Below are 27,193 nucleotides of genomic sequence, written 5' to 3'. Positions count from 1 at the left end.
GTAATGGGGATCCCAACTTGGTAGATGGTCATCAAGAGTTGTCATGATTGAAAATTTTATCATCTTGAAGTAATGAGCTTCTTTGAAATTATTTATCTTGCTTCCTGGACTAAAGAAATAACTATCCATCACTGGGCCCATACTCAAAAGCCTTTTCTGCTTGGCAAAGTATTCCAGAAAATGCTAAGCCTTTGAGGACAGAAGGTCAGTTCCATAGGACTGTGAGTCACCAGAGTTGGGCTTTAGTGGCAGTTGGCCAGGATTACACCTGAGAAACTGCCCTTTGCTCTCAAATATTCTGAGCTCCTCCTACCACAAAAGTTCCCTCCTTTGAAGGTCAATGCTCACCTAAATGCAGTATGGCTTTGAACCATGAAATACCATGATCTTAGAAAAATCAAAATGGCAGTGACTCAAAAAGCAAAAGAAAGACTCATGGAGGATAGCTTTGGATTACTACTCATGAGACCTTACATGCATCTACTATCATCATCTATTATTATTAGACATATTAGTATAAATATTATCTATATTTGATACTGTAACATGAATGTAAATCTGACATTTTATTTTCTTTTTTTTTTCATTTTATTTTCTAAGAGGGAAATTCTGTTTATTTACAGTCCATTACATTGCACAGGCTGTCCTTCACCTGGAATATTTTTCTTCTTAATCTCTACTTCTTGGAAGCCCTAGAATTCTCTCAAACTGAATGCCACAACTTTCAAGAAATCTCTATTCCCTCATGGGAGCATAGATTTTAGACCTGGAAAGCTCCATAGGCACCACTGAATTCAACCCCTTCCTCTTAGCAGAGACCCAAAGAGAGTAAGTGACTTGCCCAAGATTACTAAACTATCAATCCCCCAAGTTCTTTGTGCTTCCTTATCCATGACACCATCCAAGTGTCCTTTATTCTTATCTATGAACCTTTTTTATTCTCCCTTTTTATCCCCCTCCCCTCCTGAGAACAGAGATTGTTTCATTTTCGTGAGACCTAGCATAGAGCCTAGAACACAGAATGCAATAAATGCTTGATTGGTTTGATGAATTGGCTAATTGATTGACTCTTAGTAGAAAGGATAAGAACAAGTAAGAAAGCACAATCCCATGACAAATTCAACCAATAGTTATTAAGCATAAACTATGTCCGAAGCTCCATTAGGAATCTATTGCATTTGCTGTACATGAGGCTAGTGTGATAGTGTTGTAAACCAAAAGAAACAGATGAACAGGAAAGACTCTATAATGGAAGAATTGATATGACTGGTTGAACTTGGGGGAAAGGGATGGGAAATGAAGAAGAGAGAGACAGACACACAGAGAGGGTGTATTGTCAAGAGCTTTAAGACTGGATTATGTAAAAAAACTATTTCTACCATCGACAGAAATAAAGAAGACATAGGTGATTAAATAGAAAGTGAAGTTCCCAATAAAGTCAGAGATATAAGATGTGCAGAGATTTAGAGCCTTTAAAGTAATTAAAACACTGGTAAATGGAAATATAGCTTTGCATTTTTATAGTCTTACTCCATCAATAATATAATAAATGAGGCAACAGGGTGAAATAAATGAATGAATGGAAGGAAAAAACATTTATTAAGGTACCTACTACATGCATTGGGAATGTAAATGCAAAATTGAGATTGTTCTTATCCTCAAATAGCTTATTTTATAACAGAAGGAAATAATACATTTATAGGAATGGTGACTTGGGAAGGGACCTTTGGGTAAGAAGTCATAGGAATTCATTGTTCAGTCATTTCAGTTGTGTCCAACTCTTTGTAACTTGGCAAAGATACCAAAGTAGTATGACATTTCCTTTTCCAGTTTATTTTACAGATGAGGAATTGAGGCAATCAGTTAAGTGACTTGCCCAGGTAAACATAGCTAATAAGAATCTCAGAGCAAATTTGAACTTAGGAAGATGAGACTTCCTGCATTCATGGCCAGCATTCTCACCACCTTGCTGTCTAAACAGGGTTAAGTGACTTGTATAGGGTCAGCTAGCAAGTGTCTGAGGTCAAATTTGAACACAGGTCTTTCTGACTCCAGGATAGGAGCTCTATTCACTGCTCCATCTAGCCAACTCTACAGGAATCAGAGCAAGTATTACCTTTCTCCCAGAGCAATAGTAGTATTTTGATTACTGCTCTTCTCTGAATAGGAGGTAAAAAGTTAAAGGTAGAGATGAGGCAAGATAGAGGACAAGATGCCCTCAGTAGATAAGGTATTAAGAATGGTGTGGAGCCAACTAGGTAAGTCAGTGGAGAGTGTCTTCATGTTTGCCCTCATGAGCATTCACCAGTCATGGCAGCTCAGCCCCAGAGAGAAGCTGAGACACTGAATAGAATAACTCCCCATAGAAGAGGCATCATCTCTAGAAATCTGATATGGAGGCTGCTGTTCCAAAAGGGTCTAGTCTGGAGGGTGCTGCTTCAATAGGGTCAATGGCAAGATATGGCTTTTACTCCCTTTCAAAGAAAGTAAATATCAACCTAATACTTATTCACAAAACAAATGAGTTAATCATTCCCCAAAATGGAATGAGTAGTGCTTATTACAGTTTGGCTCTCTAGTAAGGCACTGTGAAGGATAAAGAAAAATATTGTCTGATCTGAGCCTTCTAATTGCTTATAGCTGGCAGAAAGCCCAATTAATACATGGAGCAACACTAACAAACAAAAGATGGTAAAATTAGATAAATTATATGACGAGTACTATAGAAGGCTAGAGGGAGGCAATCAACAGAAAACACTGAAGGGAAGAACTATGATCTGAGTGACGCCATGGCAAAAAATAAAAAAAGAATAGAATATTGCTAAAATCTACCATAATGGATTGTAAATAAGCAGAATTTCCCTCTTAGAAAAGAAGCATATCAGATTGACAGTCATGTGACAGTGCCAAATATAGATCCTATTTACATAGATATATTTAATAATAGTAGATGATGATATCCAACAATAATAACAACTGACATTTATATTATGATAACTTTAAGATTGGTTATAGAACTCTTTACTATGTTATCTGATTTGATCTTAAAACAACCCTATGGGGTAGGTGATACATTATCCCCATTTTATAGATGAGAAAACTGAGTCTGAGAGAGGTTAAGCCATTTCCCCAGGGTCCCACAGACAATGAATATCTGAATCTAATGTCAAACTTGGGTTTTCCTAACCACAAGTTTAACAACACTCTAGTCATCCCTCCATGTGGCACCTCTAAGAAAACATAACACTCTTACAAAGCAATGAAGGGTAGGATTTTGTTAGCTATGTCACTTCTTTCAGTTTAGCAACAGAAACACAGTTCTGCACCAAACCATTAAATGCATATACTTTCTTCCCAAACACAACTTTGAAAACATCATTTTTGTATTGGATGGGGGGAAAACTCTGTGTTCTTTACTGTTCAAAGATTTTAGATCTCATTATTTAAATCTATCAGTCATTGGAGGCAATTTAGGAGAACTCCAAAATTTTACTGAGAAAAAATAAAGGAGCTACCAAATAGATAAAGTGCTTTGCCCAAGGTATTAAAATACTAAAGTAAGAAGCCAGTTTGGCTTTTAAATAGCAAAAGTTACTTGACAAATTAACTTGTGTAGCACTTACTTCCTAAGATTGTTCTCCACAACATACACTCATGGGTTGGGTCTCTAGTGGGTGGCCACGACTCCCACATCCTAGGGCACCCTGAGCATGGTAACTCTTAAAACTGTAGCTTATAAGCTCTGGCTGGTGAGAATACATTTTATGGTCTGCCAGAAAATTCAAAGTAGCTCAAAGGAAAGTCATTAAATAAGATGGCATAGTAAAAATAGTAGCTGCAAAGCATTCTCCCATAAATCTGGGACATTTTGACACAAATATACCCAGTGCCCATGAGAAGAGTTGGCACAAACTTAGAGCTGTAGTGAAGCACACATGTAGAATGCCCATGTATCCAGGGCATCTCATGTGTGGCTCTGGGGTAGCAAATCATTTCTCTCCTTACCAAGTTCTTGCCGCCTCCTCACTGAGTCCAGCTGTTCTGCTCAGGGGGCTGGTCAACTAGCCTCACTGAGTTTGCTTCCCTCTGTAGCCCCACACTCCATTTCCAGAGTTAGTTTCCTCTTGAATCTATGGCTTGCTCTTTTTCTTTGCAGCTAAGAGTCATAGTCCTTCAAACTGATACCTCCTTTGAGTCCCTGCCTCCCAATGTCTGTCTGTCTGAAGACCATGTATCTCTTATAAAGCTCCTGGCTTATTCAAATTAATGGACTCAAAATCCTGGATAGTGGGTCTCGTACTCTGTGGGTAGCTCCACTGCTAGATGTTTTGGCAGGGTAGGGGGAGCACGTCTCCCCTCTTCCAAACACCCTCTGCCCGTGTCCTTCTGGTATAAGCTCAGGGGTCTCATTCCACAAAGCTGCTTTGAGCCTGGATACTCTTTTACACTCAAATCATACTAAATGATCCCAGGGCTCGCAGGCTTAGCTCTCTAAAGGACTTAATGGTCCTGGCCAATCTTCACTCAACCAGTCCTCTAACCCCACTTCCAATTCAATCAGTGAAATTTTCACATTTCATAACATGGACACAGGGCATCACATGAATACGTCAGTACTTTTCTTAGCTGCCTTTGGCTTTCTGTGACTGCTTCTACTCTGGGAGTGGGGAGATGTGGCCAAAGGTTGGGGAGATTGGTAAAAAGGAACTACCTCCCCTCTACACTTGCATGTTAAGTTATTCTCATAATGATGTTCCCTGTGATCCTGGGACTGTAAATAAATCAATCAATGCCATAGGCTTCAAAGAAGCACATGATGTGGATAGCTCAAAGGAAGAGATGTATGGAGCTTGCCTGTAGGCTACTGGAGCATATTGCCCATGAGTATTTATTAGAATTAGAATTAGAATATATTAGAAATATATATATAATCATTACATAGAATTAGAATAGTATTAGAATGCAAGTTCCTTGAGGGTAGACTCTGATTTGCTTTTTCCTTCACAGCAAACTTTTATACATAACTGGAACTTGATAAATGCTCTTGATTAATTAATACCAAGAGTAGCAACCAAAGGGTATTAAAATGGAAATGTGTTCTTAGAAAGGGAGATGGGGCAGTCATCTAGTAAGAAGGGAAACTAGCAAACAGAATAGGTGTCACATTAGTAAAAGACATGTTAAACAATCTAGAAGAGTCCCCACTCCACCCCACCCCCTACCCCTGCTTTAGGTAGACCCATTGTGTAGATTTGCCAGAAGACAGGAGCAAGAACTGAATAGGATGAGAAGGTGAGGCTGGGTTGTGATCAACATCAGAAGTGACAAACATGGAACCAGTTTAAAATATAATTAAGAAATATTCAACAAAATAAGTAAAAGTACAATAGAACATAGATTGTATTACTATGTCATTTTCTACACTTTCTTTTATTTTTTTCAGTTATATGTAGAAACAATTTTTGACATTTTGTGATTCAGATTCTCTCTCTTCCTTCTCTCCTTCCTTGAGACAGTAAATGGTCTGATATACCAGTGCTTTTATGTAATATATTCTCATGCCATGACAGAAGACACATATCACACATGCTATAAAATTATTATGTAGTTTTCTAACTCAATATATGGCTAAAAGGATCCTTATGTGTGGCTTGGCCCTCTCCAGCTTGTTTCCATTTGAGTTTGATACCAATGCTATGCTATTGCAGGGAGTAACCATGCAAATGGATCTAATGAAGTATTGTCTCAAGAATCACATTTCAATCCTCATTTGGGAGGGAGTAAAGTAGAAAGGGGAGCAAGGAAGGGAGGAAAAATATTTACTGAACATATAACCTAGGCCATGGAGCCAATCCTTTTCCAAGTTCCCCACCATTGCTCATTCATTCATTAAATAGATATTTTATCAACATTAAATGAGTGCTTATTAAATACTGGGCCAGGAATTATTAGAAGTGCAAAAATAAACAAATGCATTCCCTTTTGTAAAAGAGTTTAACTTTTAGTAGAGAATGTCAAAGTTAATGCAAGTAATTATAAAAGAAAGAAATTTAGATTAGATGATCTCATAGGATCCTTCAAGCTGTAAAGATGCATGATTCAGTGTTTCTAATGTGGACATATATAAAATATATATACACATATATGTGTGTATAAACATGTTTTATATATATATACATATATATAGTACAGAATATGAGAAGAAAGTCATGGGATCAAGGAAACCAAAATCTACTCTTTGGGGCTTATATAAATCAATTTTAATTTAGATGAGAATGTTGAGTAAAGCACAGGCAGAGGAAAGTTCATATGACAATCTTAGCCAAATGACTTCAAGGCTGTGATTTTGATGTGATGGGTTTTGTTATGAACTGTGGCATTATTGTGGTATTCTACAATAAAGACAAGAACTAAGATAAGAGTTGAGAGAAGATGCTTAGAGACAGCACTGACACACATTATTAAATGTCTGTTTTGCCTGGGCTAAGGATTCTTTACCTTTTTCATGTGATGTGGGCTCCTTAAGTAATATGGACCTCATCTTAGAATAATGCTTTCAAATGTATAAAATAAAATGGGATGATGAAAGAAACTAATTACAGTGAAACTAGAGTCTCAAAATATGTTTCAAAACAATTTCATTGACCCTACATTAAGAATTCCTGGTATGGAACATTATCATGGAATCATAGAATTTGAAAGCTAGAATAATATATATTATTAGTCTTTTCTCAAGCTTTTACATTTTGGCTTCCAACTTCATCAGTTAGCTTAAATAACTTTCTCCAAATTTGTGAGTCATCTATAGATCACTAAATCTGATGAAGCTCTTTTAGTCTTTATCCTTCTTAATCTCTCTGCAACATTTTATACTGTTGGCCATTTTCTCCCTTGGATTTTTTTGCCACGCTTCTTTGTCTTGGTATACCTATATATGTGACCATTCCTCATTATCATTCTCTAACTTTGGATATACTGTACTTCCCTTTTTCTCTTGTCTATCTGTCCATCTCTCTCATAGTGTTTTCTTCAGTTCCCACAGGTTTAATTTCCATATCAATGCAGGTGACTCCCTACCCAACCTCAGTCATTCTCTTAAATTCTAGTCTCATATAGCCATCTTGTTTCAAACAGAATTGACCCCAGGCATCTCAAACAAAACACATCCAAAAATCAAATTTATCATTCCCTCCAAACTCACTCCTCTTCTTCTCTTTCTTATTTATGTCAAGGACAACACTATCTTTATAGTCACTCAGGTTCACAGTCTGAGAATCACAGAATTTCAGAGTTGAAGGGTAACTCAGCAGTCATTTACAAAAGGGATCCCCACAATAACATACCTGACAAGTAATCATCTAGCCTCCACTTGCTGACCTTCAAGGGATGAAACTCAACACTTCCTGATGATTTCAGTCCATTTTCCTGAATTCTAGCCAAAATTTGCTCCTACTTATTGTTTTTGGTTCTACCCTCTACAGTCAAACAGAGTAAGTCTAATCCCTTTTCCATATGATAGCGCTTTGAATACTTGAAGACATCTATCATGTTCCTTTTGAGGCTTTACTTTTCAAGGTTAAACATACCCAGTTTCTTCAATCAAGCCTCCTTCGTGAAATTCTACTAAATTGTCAAATTGTTATTCTTGCTGTTCTTTTTCTTATTTTTTTAAAATTCTGACCTTCTGTCTTAGAATTAGTTCTAAGGCAGAAGAGCAGAAAGGGCTAGGCAATTGGAATTAAGTCACTTGCCCAAGATTACACAGCTAGAAAGGGTCTGAGGCCAGATTTGAACTCAGGGTCTTTGCTTTTAGGCCTGGTTCTCTATCTACTGATCCACTTATGTGACCCTATTCTTGCTATTTTTAACATATAACACGCCACACTATAAGGATGATATTATAAACTAGGTCTTGTTATATTCATTTAGAGATAAGAAGTCGAGAAGCTGGCTTGAGAAAGAATTAGAGTTTGAAGCAGATCTGAGACAGTGTCAGTTTCAAATATTGACAGTTTAATGTTTTTTCTGTGGCAGTTGATCTCTGGGAGTGTCAGTTACTCTGTCTGGGTGTGACTGTTACTCTGAGTGAGTTGGCAGTTACTCTCTTAGAGTGGTGGGAACAGGTGACATCTTTTCTCTCTCTTTTCAATGTCTGAGGTAGAAGGAAAGGAGGGAAATATTCAATGGAGCTAAATGATTTTCCTTTATTACTTGGGAAACACTAGTGCCTATATATTGCTGTTACATAAATTGTTTCTATAACTGAGAAGACCAAAGGAAGACCTGGTCTTTGGTTTGGACTCTGAGTCTACCACATTAATCTCCATTCCTTTGCACAGGATATATATATATATATATATATACATATATATATATATATATAGTAAGGGGGAAATAATGGGGTTAATTTTAAAAGGGTTGGACTTGATTATTTAAGAGTGGTCACCAAAAATTTAATTAATTCCAAAGAGATTTTATTTACAATTTATTTACAAAATGCAGAAAGAGTGAAGTAAGAAATCAAAGAGAGGATAAAGGAAGATGTCTAGCCTAAACACTAAGTAATTTACTCCTGGCCCCTGGGAAGGGAGAGTTAGTTCTTAACTGAAGGGGCTTTGGCCATTGTAGCCGAGGCCCTGGGGATGCAGGGAATCTCTCTCTAGAGGATAGGTCTCTCCTGAGGTTAGTCTCTTCTGAATATCCAGAAGTTGAGTCAGCTCTTCACTCACCATGTGTCAGTCTAAAGGAACAGGGTCTCAGGTCCAGTCAACCAATCCTTCTGCTCTTCTTCACCAGCCTCAACTCTAAAGCATGAAGAATTGAACTCCTTCAGGAAGCTGTCACTCCCTTTTAAAGACATTTTCTCTTGTGTCACTTCCTGTGCCTTCTCCTAATTTTACATCTATCAATCACAGTTGACACTGCTCTAGGACTGCCCAGAAGGCAGTCAGCCAATTCTGATTTGTCACCCACTATTGCACACATGGGTCATAGACTTCCCACTCAATCATTAAATGGGATGTTTATACTTTTGGTGATTAGATCTAAAAATGTGGAGCTCTCCATACTCTACTTTAAGTAGGGTGTTCTAAAAATTGTCAGGGGTTACAATTTAATCTTTACAATCAGGGGAGATTTCATTAATTTCTTTGTTGTAATCATGGAGTTAAATTTAATCTTCGTTTTATATATATATATATATATGTATATATATATATATATATATATATATATATATATATATACTTTTCACAAAAATGAACCTGCTCTATGTATCTGCATGTGTGTGTATGTTTCTAAATCCTTAGCTGCACATATGTCATTGTACCTATGTTCTCAAAAGCTATGCCAACAAAGCACAAGCTCTGGAAGGTTCTATTAAAGGGAAAAATCTTTGAGTATGTTCTCAGAGATAGACTAGGTCTATTGTCCAAGACTAGGATCAGGGAGGGCCATCAGAAGTAGGTTAATTGCTACAATGACAGGGATAGATTATCAAATAAAAGGTTAGAGGGTGCTAAAAACCACAGCTTGGTGAACATCTATAAACATCTAATTATTTTTTTGTCCAATGACCAACAAATGAAAAATTTTAGAAGAGATGAACCACACCAATAAGGCCATTATTTTACTAAAGAAAATCAGAATCCAAATGGAAGTTACAGATTAACAGGATGACTCACAGATTTTCCTTGGAATTCAAAAATACATTTCACCAGTAAGCAATAGAAATGTGGCTAAACAAGTAGTTTCCTGGTGGATTTTAAGCTCAATATGGATGGTATCATATAGCAATCAAAGTAGTTAATGCCATGATGGACTACATTATGAGAGGTATAAATAACCTCTAGGAGTAGGAAGGTGATATTCCTGCTGTTTTCTGTGCTGGACAAACGGTCTTTGAAGTTCTCTGTTCAGTTTTGAACCTACCTTTTAGGGAACAACCTGAGACTGAAGGGTGGCCGTGATAGAGCAAATAGGATATTGAAGAGCCCTAAGGTCATGTAAGATGAAGTTCAATCAAAGGAACCAATGAGAAGACTTGTGGAAGGAATGAGAACTATGATAAGTTATCTGGAAGACATATTATTTTGCATGTTCCCAAAGAAAAGAACTAGTGGTAATGAGTGGATGTTTCAAAGAAGCATGATTAGGCTTGAAGTAAGGAATGTCTTCTTAATAATAAGAGCTACCTAAAAGTGAAATAGCACTGGAGGTCCTTCAAGCAAAATCCAGATGATTATATGATCAGATAGACTCTACAGTCGATTCATGTCAAACTACTTTTTGGACTAGATGACTACTAAGATGCCTCCTTCTCCCAGGATCTGATTCTCTTAGGCTCTTCCTAAACCATTTTCTCTTTATAGACTCTTTGCCTTAGTTTTATATTTCACCAATTCTAATATATTTAATTATCTCTACACAAGGGTGAAATATGTATATCTGTGTATGGTCATATACATATATGCATTTATGTACACACACAGAGAGAACTCTATTATCTATACAGAAATCTTATCGAATTGAGCAGAATCATATGATTTTACAGTTAGGAGGGATATCAGTGACTATGCAGACCAACACATTCCAGAATAATCTTCTCAGTGATACAAGTCCATAACTTTGTAATTATATACAATTCTTCCCTTCCTTCCTCATATACAGTCAGTTGGCTAGTCATATCAATTCTACCTCCAAGGCATCTCTCGCATCCATCCCCTTCTGTCTATTCACATGGCTAACAGTGAGTTTGGATCAGGCTCTTATCACCTCTTGTATGACCGCTATAACAATTTACCAGTTGGTCTCCCTGCTTTAAGTGTCTCTTCTCTCTAAACTATGCATCACACAAAATTATTTTTCTAAAATTCAAGCCTGATCATGTTACTCCTCTACACACAAATCTTCAGTGGAATCGTTATCAACTTAAGATAAAATATTTTAGCCTGGAATATCAGGTCCTGGGTAACCTTATTTCAACTTACAGATTTATCTTACATTAATCTCCTTTATGCATTTCATACTCTAGACAAAAAGGACGACTTGCTATTTCCTGATGTTTTCATTCCATCCCATACCTCCATGTGTTTGCATATGCTGATCCTCAACTTTGCTTTTATTGAGTCCTTATCTTTCTTAAAGACTTATGTCAGACACTGTCTCCACAATTCAAATCAATTCCTCAAACATCTACTATGTGTTGGGCGCTAACCAAAAAACAAAATAGGACCTGCCAAAATGAGCTTATATTCTACTGAGTAAAAATGGCTTGTACTTAGATAAATATATACACTATATAAAGGAAATACAAAGTCTTCTTGGAAGATCAAAGTACTAAAAAATGTGCAGAGTGAGGAATAAGGAAAGACCTTCTGTAAAAAGTGGCACTTAAGCAGTGTTTTTTTTAAGTCGTTTTCTTCTGTCTTAGAATCAATATTAAGTATCTATTCTAAGGCAGAAGAACAGTAAGGGCTAGGCAATTGGAGTTGTGATTTGTCCAAGATTACATAGCTAGGAAGTGTCTGAGATCAGATTTGAACCCAGAACTTCCCATCTCCAGTCCTAGCCTGGTTCTCTATCCACTGAACTGCCTCACTATCCTCTAAACCAAGCCTTGAGGAAACCTATTTATTCCCAGGTGGGAATAAGGAGGGAAAGCACTACAGGGAAGGCAGAGGGTAAATGGAGTATGATATAAATTTAATAAGAAGGGAAGCAAGCAAAATGCAATTCATCTGGATAGATAGGTTGGCGCCAGATTGTGAAGGCTTTTCAATGCCAAAGAGAATTTTTATTTTATCTTAGAGGCAATAGAGAGCTACTGAAGTTTCTTGAGGAGACAGTGCCACCCTATAAAAATATCAATTTATCAACCCTGTGGAATGTGGACTGGAAAAAGGGAGATACTGGAAACAGGTAGACCAATAAAAACATTTGCAAAATGAAGAAATATGAGTAAGGAAACCACAATCTTGTTTTTAAATTTTGTGTTTGAATTGCTTATGTTTAACTATTTTGTATATTGTATTTATTCATTTTATACAATATATTTTTTGTTTCTCCAATTGGAATTTAAGCCCCTTGTGAGTTAGAGTTGTTTCATTTTTTTGTACCCAGCGCAGTGATAAAAACAGGGGCTTAATAAAGACTTTTTTTGATTAATCAATATGGATTGTTCAGTGGAGTTATCTAGAAAGTAGTTGGTGATACAGGGTAGAAGTACAGAGACAAATGTATAAACAATATCTAGATTTGGGAGTGATAGGTATAGAGATGAGAAAGGTGGAGGGGGGGTAGAATAATAGGGTATGGAACCCTGTAGTACAGCCAGACAAAGGAGGCAGGATGAAGATTCAACAAAAAAAAAATGACTGAAAGGGAATGGTAAAAATAGGTAGGAAAGGAGCCAAGAAACCTCAGCTTCTGTCTGTCAGTCTATCTGTGCCTCTCTCTCTTTGTTTCTCTCACACACACTCACTCACTCACACAACTGAAAGAGTATTTGTTTCTCAAAATGGTCAAGAAAGATGAAGAATATGGAAAGCCACTAATAGTCTTGGAAAAAGTAGTTGCAGATTAGAAGTTAGATTGGAAAGGGTCATAATATGAAGAAGAGATGAGGGAGTAGAGAACACATGTGTATCTTTGTCAAAGAGTTTGGATGTGAAAAAGGAGGAGATTATATAGGATTATTTTTTGTCTAAAGGCTCATGGAAATCTGAACATCTTTGAGGTTATTGAGAAGGAAACATTGGACAAAAAGAGATTGAGGATTAGAAAGAGAAAGGCAAGACTCATCCATGAAGACTTCCATTATCCCCTCCTTTACTTACCCACAAATGCTGATGTTGTTGCTTTCTTCAGGAGCAATAAAAGGAAAAACTTCCTAAAAGTAGAACTACCCAAAATTGGAATAGACTACTTCTGGAAGTCTCTCTTATTGGAAGTCTTTAACAAAAAGTGCATGACCACTGGAGGGGATTGTTGTCCATAAGGATGTTTACAAGATGGCATCTAACTCCCATTCCAACTCTGGAGATTTTGTGGATCTCTCATTCCACAAATGATCTTGCATTTACCTTATATGTATGTTCTGTCTACCGTCCCAAGCCTTATTTCTACTGTACTAATAAACAAGCTCTTTGAGAACAGGGAGGATTTCATTTTTGTCTCTATGTTCCTTGCATCTAACATAGTACAGTGGTGCCTTGATACCTGAGCACCTTAAGGCATGAACAATTTGAGATACCAGCAGTCATGATGGGGATTTTTTGCTTTACGTCACGAATAGATATGTGAACCATGAGCCCATGGGAGGAGCCTGAGATGAATGAAGTATTCAGTACAAGAGAGATTAAGGAATTGCTGAGGAAATTTTAACAGTTTATTGAAAAGACACATACAGAAAAAGTTGCAGCAGGTCGTGTATTGGAGCTGTATAACAACATTTGTTTCACTCATTATCAAAATGTTCTGAAAGGGAGGAAGAAACAAACTTCCAAAGAAAGGTTTTTGTTGAAACAGCCTCTAAGTGAAATCAAGAAAAGTGTTGCAAAACAGCCAAAATTCAATGAAGAAAATGATAATAATTAAGTAAAATTTAAAAAATAGCAATTAAGTTTAGCAATAAAGTTATATATCATAAGTAATGTGTGAGGTCAATTTTGCATTTAAATGTAGCATTAGGTGTGTAGAGAGTAAGTTATGTTAAGCGATAGTACAAAATGAAAACCTCTGCCAGCATCTTTGCTTGACCTTCAAGCAAAAAAAAGTAAATAAAAAAGTAAAAAAAAATTATTTATTTACTAAATAGTAAATAAAAAAGTAAAAAAAAAAGTAAATAACATTTTATAGGCAAGTGTATTTCTTTACATTCTTTCTTATTATCTTTAAATATATTTGTTATTTGTAATGTACATTTTTGTATTTAAAAACATATAAAACAAAAATTCCATGTCTTTTTGGGGCACCAGAATGGATTAATTGCATTTCCATTCATTTAAATGGAGAAATTTGATTTGACACGAGTAAATTGAGTTATGAGCTTGGTCATGAAATGAATTAAACTCGTGTGTCCAGGTACCACTGTACTTGGTTCGTAGTAGGCATTTGAGCATATTTGTTCAATGAACAGAATTCTCCAGAAGCCCTCCCCTTGAGAGCTATGCTAAATAGTCTGCATCAATAGCAATGCATCCAATTTGCTGCACAAAGTGAGTGCAGACCTGTGTAAAAATAAATCACTCCTTACAGTGAAATATCTTCCTAATATCACTATTTCATGCTTTCCCTCCCTGTAGCAGCTAGATAGAACCTAGGAAGACCTGAGTTTGAATATTAGGCAAGTCACTTAACTTCTCGAAAGCCTCAGTTTCCTATTGTGTAAAATAAGTTTTCATGAGTATCAAATGAGTTAATATATGTAAAGCACTTTGTTATCCTCCTGGCATGAGATAAGTGCTATCAGTTATTATCTTCCATTTAACCTGTCTGTAACTTTTGTCTGTTTGTGAATAATTGTTTGCAAGTAGTCTCCCCCATTAGCCTGAGCTCATAGAGAGTAGGGAACCATTTTTTTTGACTGTCTTTTTATATCCCCATTGCTTAGCAAAATTCCTGGTACATAGAAGACCCATAATAAAAGTTTGATGATTTGATTTGACATTCTAACAAATCCCTTCTTCATTTTAAGCCTGCATTTCCTGAAACTATCACCTTTAGAAGTGGACATATGACTTCTAAAATCATCTCTATATATTCTCCTACATCTCAGACCAATTATTTTGTGTATTTTTTTAAGTATGCCAGAGAGGTAATCCATCAAATCCTTGCTCAACTACCCTCATGGGCAGAAAGTTTTTTAATTCTAGTCCAAATTCCTATAATTGCAACTCGAAGGTTTCCTCTCAGTATTGGTTCTAAAATTTAAAGCTTCCATATCTCTGTCTTACCATGGCCACCATAAGCACCTCTTCACATGTTTCACCCAACTGATGGTTCCACTGTATATGTGCATATTAGGTCTATGCTAAACCTATGGTAAACATTTGCCTTAAAAGTAGAGCTTTAAAATTGTAGTGGTAAATTATTATTTTAACTACAACAAATTGGAAATTTTCCATGTTAACCATGCCATTTCTATATGATTTGTTACAGGAGAAAGCAATTAATTTTGCCAATTGCTCGAGTAAAGAATATAGTTCATTAAAAAATCACACATGTGATGATAAGGTAAATGAATATTTTTTTCAGAGCTTGTCCTTCTGACTTAGTTCTCTAGAGATTTCTCTTTCTTTTGCTTATTTTTTTTGGTACATTAGCCTTATCAGGCAATTTACTTAGTAAGATTTATGGAATGTATAGTTTGTGATACATAATTCCTACAATTTGGTCTAAAAACGCAATAGACACAATTCAAATTTATAAGTAGTCTTCTATTTGCAATGTGGAGATTTTGTTGGTTGTACCTCTAGTTACAATATCTCACCTGAAAATGCCAACAAAGAAGCGTGCCTTATCCTTTAGTCCATACTTGTGAGAACAGCATGTGATAGCAGATAGAGGATTTACTGGAATTGGAGTGAAGAAGACCTGAGTTCAAATCCTGCCTCTTATACTTTCTATCTGTGTGACTATAGGCAAGTCACTTACCATCTCTGTATTGGTTTCCTCATCTATAAAAATGGAGATAATATAACACCTACTTCACAGGGTTGTTGTGAGGCTAAAATAAGATAATATAGGTAAAATGCCTTATAATTATATGAATTTGTTGTTATCATCATCAATTATTATTAGCAATATTATTGCAGTTACCTGTATATAAATTTCATAAGTTTAGCTCAGATGTCTGTTTGTGAACATTTTTCTCTCAACATTAGCTAATTTTAAAACCATTGTTTCCTCTAGTTGGTAGGATAGTAATCTTTTAAAAATCTCCAGCAGTTCATGTTGTTTAGAAAGCAGTCATTTTTCATGCGGGTTTTTTTTCCAAATCAGCATTACTGGGTTCACTTCATATATCCTGCATGATATTTATACATATTTTTATAAAGTTACCTGAATAAAAATTTTAACAACTTTATTTACATTTCTTTGCACTAATACTTCATTGTTGAAAAACTACTACCAATATATTAGGAAGCTTAGAAATAGGAGAGGGAAAAGAATGAAGCTACTTACTTGGAAGAAGAGGGGAATCCAAACTCAGTAGGTAGAAACAATTTATCTCTTCAGCTGTCACTGCTTCCCAAAATCTTCTTTTGACTACTATCTTTTAAAAATGAATAATAATCCTGCCATTTGATAATTCAGGTTGACCAAAAACACTTTAAATTAAGGAAATTTAATAAGAAAAGTTGTACAGGTATTCTGCAATTGTCTAATCAGTTTGGAAGGGCACCCTAATGTGGTCTACTGGACGGGTAGCTTTAGGAGTTACATGTGTTATTGGAATAAAGAATGAAAGTGGGAGGAAGCCATTATTGATGCTGTAGCTTTGGGCTTCACAGTCTTTAGTGGAGCTGAAAACTTCCCAGGATCTGAACTGAATGACAGAACTTCTGCATTTTCTCTTTAATAGGAAGTTACATTTATAGTTCATGTAACATGTAAGTTGAAGCAACTTGTGAAGGCTAATAACATCCCTGAGAACCTAAGTCATTCCTTAGAAGTATATTCACATCATGCATTAGGGATACTGAAGGGATGCAAATGTGATGAGGTAAGTTGAGTAATATTTGTTTTTATTAACAAAATAACCTGCCCCTGCTACCATACTCTAAGTCTAAAGATCCACGATCATTGTGCATGTGACAGTAAATAGAATGCTGGCTGGGAATCAGAGTAACACAGATTGATATTCTGACTTTGGCATCACTTAATGTCTTTGAGACTCAGTTTCCCCATCTTTAAATGGAAATATATATAAAATGTTATGCCTATATTATGTCCCTCCAGGAGTTATTGTGATGCTAAAAGTATAGATATATATAGATAGATATATATATATATAACATTTTTGCAAGGTTTGATACTATCATCTACATGTGTTATTTTTATTATTATTTCTTTATTTCTTTAGTGTTCAGCTCAAAAACAATTGAATAGGTCTGTGAAACTCATTTTTCCTGGTTTCCTAAATGCTTCTTTGTCACTAATCTTATTTACTCCTCTCTACTCAATTACGATCATTTTACTTGATAATCCTCACCAACAACTTTTGATAATTTTTCCCATTGTTTTGAAATTTTTTAGGAAATGTTTCTTTCAAGTTTCAGAAATTTGTAACTCTTCTATGATATGATTTGGGTGTGTTAGATAAAGATTTTTTATGTGAGGCCAACAAACATTGCATGAAAATATATTGTGTGTGTAAAATGTATTTTAACTGGCATTACTTGAGTTCAGAAAACAATATGTTTCATAAAATCTGAGGAAAGGTTTCATTGTGTTGACACCTTCTTTGCCCTTCTATTTCTATCCTAGCTGTCTTGGGAGATGAATGTACAACAGATTCACAGAATCGTGGATTATCCATGTTGGAAAATACCTCAAAGGTTTATCTATTCCAACCCATAATGAAAATAAATGCTTAATACAAACCAACTCAAGTGATGGTGCCTCATTTGCTTAGGGACTTTCAGTGACTGAGGATCTTGCCTTTAGAGAGATTTAATTGTTAGAAAGTTTCTTATTGACATCAGTCCTATATGGATCTCTTTGTATTTTCCTTCTCTTCAGTCAATCCATCTTTTCTGCTTGTTTGTAGTTCTGCTTTCTGGGGCAAAATAGAACAAGTCTAATCTCTCTTTCCCCAAGATCTTGAAGACAGATAGCTGTCATGCCTCATCCTGCCTCACCCCCATGGCTTTACTTCACATTCATTTCTTTGAGCAGATCCTAATAGGTGGTGGATTTGAGGCTTTTTGACATTCTGATAATCTTCCTCTGGATGCCCTTCAGTTGATTAATGTCCTTCTTAAACTCTAGTTTAAGAAATTAATGTGGTATTCCAGACATTTTGTGACCATGGCAGAGTAGAATTTGTTTATCACTTCCTTATTCCTGGAAACGTCTCTGTTCATTGAGCCAAAAATCACATCAGAATTTTTGGCTGCCAGATATCAACAGTGATTCATTTCCATCCACTAAAACTGCCATCTTGTATTTATGAAGTCATTCTCTTGAAAATAAGTGTAGAATTTCACATTTATCCCTATTAAAACTTTATCTTATTCAATTCAATCCCATGTTCCAATTTGTCAAGATATTTTTGGATCCTGATGGTCATATTTCCTTTGCCTGCAATTTTGGTAAAGGATGGCATCTATGATATTATCTAAACAATTTAAATGTGCTAAATAACTGAAGTCTAAGTACAGATTTTGTGGACCTCTCACTGGCACCTTCCGGTAAGTTCATGTGGAATGATTGATAACTGTTCTTTGGGCCTATCCATTAAACTAGTTCCATCCACCTAGCTGTATATAAGTAGCCAATGTCTATGGGTTTTTTTGTTTGTTTAAAGCCCTTCTCTCTGTCTCAGTATCAATTCTAAAGAAGAAGAGCAGGAAGGGCTAGACATCTGGTATTAGATGACTTGCTCATGAATACACAGCCAGGAAGTATCTAAGACCAGATTTGAATGCAGGCCCTCCCAACTCCAAAAGTGGTCCTCTTTCCACTGTGCTACCTAGCTGTCCCATCTCTATGTTTTCCCCAAGAAAAGCACAAGATATTTCATCAAATAATTTTCTAAAATCTAAGTAAACATATCTACACCAGACTCCTTTTCAACCCATTTAATAATTATCAATAAAGGAAATAAGTTTAGTCAAACATGATCTTTTCCAGATAAAACCATTATTATGATTGAAATAGGGACCCAGCCAGAGTTTCAAGTGTTTAATAAAATGAGAAGGTGAGAAGAGACAGAGAGATATAGATAGATTTCTCTTAAGGAAAGATTAACCTGATTATAGAGTCTCCATTTATCTAGTTTAAGGCCTATATGTTCTTCCCGCCATAGCTCAGGGAGTTTAGTCCATTCAAGAACAGAAATAAAGAGAGCTTCTCTTCCCCACAATCTTTTAAATTCCACTAGCTCCTCCCTCCATAGCAACATCACACCCCGATGTTCAAGCTGACACCAGGCCAGCCAGACCATTAGATATGACATTACATCTACCATTGGGATGCCATGGTGGGATGGAGCTATTTTTCCCTCACACACCAAGAAGGTTCTCTGTGATCACCACTTCTTCTTTGAAACATTCTCTAATGATATCTTTATTTTTAAAAAGCTGTGATTATATCACTTTTCCATCAGAAATACCCTTCCACTCACCTTTCTAGAAAGTCATCTCTTATAACAGAGAGCAAAAAAGAAAGAGGGGAAGAATCAGCTCTGCAAATTAAATCAACATGGCGGCTAAATCTAATGGAATATCACATCTTTGCTCCTATGTCTTTTGCAGAGGGAAAAGAATATTGTTTGTTCATCTCTTCTTTAGGCTCAACTCTGTTTTGAAATTACCCAGAATTCAACTTCATTTTTTCCTGTTTTTTTCCACTTAGATTAGCAGTGATGTTGTGTACATTATTTCCCACATTTGTATCCTTCAATTTGTGTCAGTTCATATGTCTTTCCATGCTTCTTCGAATTGTTCATATTCATCATTTTTAAGTTACAGTAATCTCCCATTACATTCAGGAACATCAATTTATTTTATAAATTTACATTTGCTTTGTTTCCAGTTTTGTGCCAGTGCAAAAAAAAAATGCTACTATGATGTGTGTGTGTGTGTGTGTGTGTGTGTGTGTGTGTGTTTATAGAGGACCTTTCTTCCAGTACTTGAACTTCCAATAAGCATAGCAGGATCTCTTTGGGTCAAAGGGTATTAGTCGCCTAATCACAAATTGTTTTCAGGAATGATTTGTACTAATTCACTGCTTCACCAATATGTACCTATCTTCCTATAATCCTTCCAACTTTGATTATGTCCATCTTATATCAACCTCACTGTAGTGAAGCAAAATCTGAGAATTATTTTGTTATTTCTCTTATTATTAGTGATTTATGGCAATCTTCCATATGGCTATCATTTTTTTCTTCTACAAACTATTTGTCCATATCTTTGGACACCTATCAATTGGGGAATAGGTATATGTGTGTGTGTGAAATGTTATATTTCACACACACTTACATTTGTGTGTGAAAACCAACCATCATTAATATTCAAGAATCTAACTCCCTGACCTGCAGCTTACATATTCAATTTTCTATACATTTTTTAAAAATAAAAAACATTTGACCTTTTCTAGTCCTGTGATAATTCTTCTTTTCTCCATAATCTTCCAAATATCATGAATATATTAAATATTATCAACACCATCTGAGCAGTTATATCCGCTGGTTCTTTCAAAGATTGTAGTTCAGTTCAAAGATGTAGTTAGTTCTAGGCAAAGGGGGATAATAGGCTTCTGAATTCATGACTTAAATTCATCAAAGGAATGCAAGTTCTTGCTATCCATCTTTTTTTTTTTACTTATTTTGGGCACTACCTCCTAATAAACCAATTTTTTTCTTTTTAATGCGAAAGTCATTTTCATTGGTACAGGGAACAGAAACATATTAATAATGAAGTAGCTTCCATTTTCTTCCTGTTGTCTGTTTTCATCAGTTCCATCACCTTAAACAAATCCAGGCCTTTTCTGAGTCATGTCTTGTCTTCTGCTCATATTCTCATATTCTGTATATATCTTTTATAAAAATCTATTTTGTTGGTAAATTTTCTGTGTATCCACATTGAACCCTTTGAAAAATTCCTGTTTTCTTTCTTTAGTAGAATTATTTCTTTGTTATAAACTTATTTTAAAATACCTCTTAGAACCAGAAGTTTTACTGCTCTCCAAAGAATTGTTAGTTTCTAATGATAACATGGCGCTGGCCATGGTGCTAGCAGGTAACTAGCAGGGCCACCCATCATACTGCGACTTCAGAGCAGTATAGTCTCAGAAGACTATCTTGGAAAGTACAGCAGACACAGGTAAGAGATATTTTTTTCTGGAGAAGGCATCCCATCTATCTCTTGTGAGCTGGCTCCCTCTGCTTGCTAAAACTGGGCTAACAGTATAAAATGACTTACCTAAAGCCATATAAGTTGTCAGTGTCAGAAGCAGCCTGTTGCTCCAGAGTCAAATCTTATTTTTGTGAGGCACAGAACTACAGCTATGGTTTGATAAGATTAGTAAACAATGGAAGTATCACTTCTTTATTATTTCTTGTGCTTCTGCCATTTTAATATAAATAAGGTTAAATTAAGGTTTTTGTTCTTGATGTTTACTTGTAAGAAGATTGCTAACTGCTAAAACTTCCAAATAGTTTACATATGAACTTTTAACCAGAAACATGTCTCCATCTTGTATGTGAAGTTGGTTTTTTATTAGATTTTACATTCATATCAATTCAATTTAATTTTAATTCATTATAGCTTGTCATTTTTTTCAGATCCTAACTCTGTTATCATTGTTCATTGTCATTTCTAGCTTCCTGTCATCTGCAAATCTAACAAACAGATCATCTCTTCATTTACCCAAGTTATTGATGGACATATTAGCATCATAGGATCATGGAGTTCCTGAGACACTCCATTAGAAAACTCTTTTCAAGTTATCATTGACATGTGAATGACTATTGCTTAGACCTGAACATTTAACAGATTGTGAATCCAACTAACTGTATAGACACCTTGCCCATACCTCTTCATTTTATCCAGAAGTATAGCTCAAGAAACTTCTTGATGACTTGCTAAAATATAAACTGTCTAATAATCTTTAAAAAGTCAATGAAGTTAGTCTAGTACAACCTGTTCTTGAGGAAACAAGGTCACTACTTCCTTTTCTACATGTGCACTAATCATCCTTTTAATAGTATTTCCCAGAATTTTGCCAGGAATAAAAGTCATTCTCATTAGCTTGTAATTAGTAGGTCCATGTTGTTTCCTTTTTGAGAGTCAGTACACTTCTCTATTCTTGTAGGACCACTTGTTCTTGAAATCACATGCTCAGAAATCTGAGTGGCAAAATGATAACTAAACTGTTAATGTTCTCAAATGATAGCTTAGAAAGCTCACAACTTCAGCAAATAAACTAACTGAAGCATTCATTAAAGTAGGACACAAAATAAATCCACAAAACTCTCAACTATCCCTATATGATAGTAACAAAATCAAGAAAGATAAAATGGAAAAGTAAATTGCATTTAAAAAACTTTTATCTTAGGATCAGTTCTGTGACAGAAGAGCAACAAGGACTAGGAAACCAGAGATAAAGTGACTTGCCCAGGTCCAATGAGGAAGTGTCTGTTCTCTGAACTGAACCCAAGTCCTCCCAACTGCAGGCCTGGCACTCTATCCACTATGCCACCTCACTAGCCCCTAAATCACATTTTTAAAAGCTACCAAAAATAAAAATAAAATTTAGGTAATAATTTAGCTGGGAAGAAAATATCCAGAAACCATTCTGGAATTGTTTTCTGATTTTGTCACTTAGAGTTGCCTCTCTAACTGAACTCCAATTGGTTTCTAACCAGAGATTTATACTTCTTCTGTTCATAGGAAGTACCTGTCATACCTTTCATGATACTTAACAGATCAGGGACGATCAAAAAATAATTCACTGATTACTGTCATTAAATAATAGTGGGATGAGTATGTCCAAAGACTAAGTTCCTCTCATACCTACTCCTCTTCCCTGACCTATTGCCAACATCCATCAATCAACATTTGTTGAGTTTACTATGTACCAGGCACTGTGTTAAACAGGGGAGATACAAAAAGAGGAAAAAACAAGAAACTTACAATTTAATGGGAGAAGACAACCCACAAACAAATATGTACAAAGCAAACAACATAATTAATTAGAAATAATTATTAAATAAGAGAAATAATTACAAGAAGGAAGGCATTGGAATTAAGAGGCGTTGGGGAAGTCTTGAGGAAAGTGGGATTTTAGCCTGACAGAATGTTAAGAACCAATAAATGATGCATGTTGTTCATGGAAGAGCAAGGAGCCAAGTATCATTGGATCAAAGTGTGTATGTTGGAGAGTGAGGTGTAAGGAGACTAGAAAGGACAGAGGGGGACCAGATTATGAAGAGCTTTGAATGCCAAACAGAAAGCTTTTTTATTTGGTCCTGGAGGGGATAATGAGCCACTTAAGTTAGCATTCTGTCATCAGGACTACAACCTAAACTAACCTTAGGTGTCATTCTTATCATTGAAAGAGAAAAATCAACCCAAAAAAATCAAGTTTAAAATTTTGACTCTGGCATATTTTGGTTTTGTTTTTCTTTTTTAAAGGAGAAAGAAAAAAAAAGCAGAAACAAAGACAGGAAGAAACCATTCTGTTAGTGAAATCTCTCCTACCAAGAGCTCCATAAGATGATCTTCTTTTCTATTCAGCCTCCTTCCTCAGATCCTAGATTTAAGCCCTCAGAAGCCATATAGTCTAACCTTCTCCATCCCCCATTCTTTGATTGAGGAAACAGAGTACCAAAGAGGTCAATAGACCTTCCCAAGGTCACATAAGTCAGTAATGACAGAAATGGGATTTGAAACCTGGTCCTCTGATTCCAAATCCATTGTTTTTACCTTATTTCACACTCCCTATGGAGAGCAATCCATGCCCATGTTTCTCCTTCTCTTTTTCTGTGTATGATTCATAAAGTATTCCCTGTTGTTTTTATTCATGACTAAAAAACATCCCTCATTTAAAAAGGCCCCTTTTTCTCATTTATTTACCCAAGTCATTACCACTTTCTGTTAAAATTTTATATAAAAAACAACCTGTATAACAACTTAACTGTGACACATTTTTCTCCCCTAGGTGAATGGAACAGAGAAAAAGGCAGGAGGACCCTGCTTTTTTGTTGAAAACGACCCCAACAAGAACCCGGTAAAAAGTTAATATCCTTATTTTCATCCTAGTTTCTCAAAAGAAAGTTATGCCTTTGTTTCTCTTTGACTTTGTTTTTGGGTGCATAATTAATAAACAATTTTATATGACTTTATAAAGAAGATGAGAGGCCTTTTTTAAACTACACCATTTTGAAACTTGAAATTTTTTTAAAGTTGCAAAGGAAAAGGGAGTTAATTGCCTCACCTGGGAGCTCCCAGTATCAATGAGATCACAATACTAGTCCCTATTCCTATTCCATGTCTTTATTATGTGCAAGGTATTATGCTAATTAAAATAATAATGCAGCTATTATTGTTACTAGGAATATAAAGACAAAAATGCTAACTAGCATTCCGATGGTACACTGAGTTTTGCTCAGCTCTTTATAAATGTTATCTGAAAATCTTGATTCTCTGGTGAGAGGGAGTAGGATACATTTAGAGATAAGGTTTTCAGTGACTTATGAAATGATATGGCATGTAATTATCTATCATTCTCTTTTGCAAAGTTTTGCAGAGAGTGACATAAAAACAACAGATAGAAGTAAAAACTTTTTAAACAAACAAAAAAAAGATATAGAAGTATCATTTGACCCTCATAAAAACCCTGGGGGATAGGTTCTATATCCCATTTTACAAGTGAGAAAGTAAGGCTGAGACAGATTAAGTACTTGCACCCCATCACACAGCTATTAAGTATCTGAGATAGGATGGAAGCATATGCTTTCCTTATTCCAACTGCACCACCTACCTGCCTATACAAATTGAGGAGAAAGAAATATTTGAAATAAATATGTGTGTATGCATTAATCATGGATAGCTAGCCAATGCAGTAGATAAGAGTGCCAGGCCTGGAGCCAGCAAGATTTATCTTCCTGAGTTCAAATCTGGCCTCAGATACTTACTAGCTATGTGAAATTGAGCAAGTCACTTCACCTTGCTTGCCTCAATTTCCTCATCTGCAAAATGAGCTGGAGAAGGAAATGATAAATCACTCCAATATATTTGCCAAGAAAACCCCAAATGAAGTCACAAAGAATTGAACATGACCAAAGCAAATGAACAACAAATAATTTAATTATGTTTCACCTGAAGATAAGAGCTATAGAAATTTTTGTTTGTCATTATAGGGAGAAAAATCTGCAAAGGAACAAAAAAAGGAAAGAAAGTGTAAATGCTTAATTAAAAAGATGGTATCGGATGTTAAGAATTGCTGGAGAAAATTTTTGATGACTTCCAATGGTGACTGAAATAACTGTATGGCACAGAAGCCCCACAATTTGATGAACTGTCACTTGCATTCCCTGAGTGTTTACCTGTTCACACTGATCTATCTTCATGCCTGAAGGTACTGTATTTATCTTGGCAAATCTATGGCACTGTAAGCCAGCGATGGTGAATTCTATTCAGCTCCACAGCTGGTATTAGTGGACAGAAACAACCCAATGACAGTAAAGAGGACAATCCACAATAAAGATAACTACCTGGACATGCACACCTCTGCCTTTATCCTGAAATGGATGACACTTGCAGAATGGTAAAATACTGCACCCTCTGTGTTCTCCATTGCAATAAGTCATAGGGAGTGGTTTGGGGTTCGTTTTTTATTGTTCTGCTGAAAACTTTGGACAAAGAACTAGTATAATACATTTTGTGCAATGTAGAAAAGTACAGCAGGATTCCCAACCAACAGTTAGTTTCTTTCACTATAAACAATTCCAATGACCCGTCTGCTGTCAGTATACTGTACTGAGTGAGAAAAAAGGCATCTTAAGGGCTAGAAAACATGCTTCACATCTGATAGTGGGATGCTAATAAATGCCCATGAGAACAGGAAGATGCTTTTTAAAAAAAGGAAGCAATGATGCAGAAGAGCCACGAGCCAAAGAGCTCCATGAAGTAGAAATTGTCTACAGAGAGAGAACAACTTGATGAAATGTCAGCGTCAAATCAATTCAATTCAAAAAGCATTTGGTGACGGCATCATTTGTTCAAGAAAAACTAAACACAGTCCCTGCCTCATAGGAGCTTACATTCCCCTGAGAGATGCAATGTGTTTAGAAAAGTAATGCTAGGAATGTTAAGAAAAGGGAAAAGTACAAGTTGTCAGACAGAGTAGTTTTTGCCTCAGTGAAAAATTATTTTTGACCTTCTTGTACAAAGCAAAATTTAAATAACCTTGATATGATGAGTATTTTTTCAGAGAATAATATATGTTGACATTTTATTAATGATATGTGCATATTTAATTTTGACAATATATCTGTTTATAAATATATTTTGATAGATTCTTACTTGTAACTTTATTACTTTTAAAACATTATTCTTTTGTTAATAAAAGGCATATGCAATAATATAGTATAATAATTTATTTTCTATGATTGTCATTTTTTTACAAGAAAGGAAATAAAATTGATCCAGCTTTAATCTTCCACCACTCTCCAGTCCATACCTTTCCACTCTAATCAAATATGTCTTTTCATGGCACCAAATCACATAATGATGAAAGAGGACATGCCAACTGTTTAAAAATAAAAATATCTGGGGGCAGTCTGGGTAGCTCAGTGGATTGAGAGCCAGGCCTAGAGACGGGAGGTCCTAGGTTCAAATCTGGCCTCAGCCACTTCCCAGCTGTGTGACCCTGGGCAAGTCACTTGACCCCCATTGCCTAGCCCTTACCACTCTTCTGCCTTGGAGCCAATACACAGTATTGACTCCAAGATGGAAGGTAAGGGTTTAAAAATAAATAAATAAAAAATAAAAATATCTGAGCCATCATCCCAAATTGAAGATCCAACTTTAATGTGGGAAAGTAGAGCTGGAGGTCTCACCACACCCAGCCTGTGGCAAAGGCCTTGTTTAGATGAACAAAAATCTGGGGGGTTTTGACCAACTTTTGACGGCCAATTAACATAAGTGATTAACAAATCTAAACGTATGGAATATGTTACTAAAGTTTAGGAAATATTTGTTAAGAGACTTAGTAAATTCCTATAAAAGGTTTAAGACAGCCCCCGTTTGCCCATGCCTTTCTGGTGAGTTAGCACCAGTTAAGACTTTATTTGGGCATGAGAAGGATTGACAAAGATCAAGGCCTTTTCTATATATCCCAAGTTCTAGAATGGATGGTTCAGGGTATGTCACAAGCACACCATTCATCATTACAGTAGGAGAGTAACAATAACAGAAAATATGGAAATGAATCTGATCAGGATACAATTTTCAGTCAT

The 27,193-nt window shown here is 35.8% G+C and overlaps 1 protein-coding gene across 1 annotated transcript in view; it reads left to right on the top strand.

Annotated features, from left to right (window-relative positions):
• Positions 1 to 26,681, top strand: part of IL7 (interleukin 7) — a 50,778-nt gene extending 24,097 nt beyond the window's left edge. The window contains exons 3-6 of the mRNA XM_007486920.3: positions 15,160 to 15,234; positions 16,586 to 16,726; positions 23,893 to 23,961; positions 25,094 to 26,681. Of these exons, the coding sequence (XP_007486982.1) occupies positions 15,160 to 15,234; positions 16,586 to 16,726; positions 23,893 to 23,961; positions 25,094 to 25,213 (405 nt within the window). The 3' untranslated portion in view covers positions 25,214 to 26,681. The remainder of the gene's footprint in view (positions 1 to 15,159; positions 15,235 to 16,585; positions 16,727 to 23,892; positions 23,962 to 25,093) is intronic.
• The last annotated feature ends 512 nt before the right edge of the window (positions 26,682 to 27,193 follow it).

This window comes from Monodelphis domestica, chromosome 3 (genome assembly GCF_027887165.1).
Source record: "Monodelphis domestica isolate mMonDom1 chromosome 3, mMonDom1.pri, whole genome shotgun sequence".
NCBI lineage: Eukaryota > Metazoa > Chordata > Mammalia > Didelphimorphia > Didelphidae > Monodelphis > Monodelphis domestica.
The sequence above is the reverse complement of the archived record's forward strand: the minus strand, read 5'-3'. Positions and strand labels throughout refer to the sequence as shown.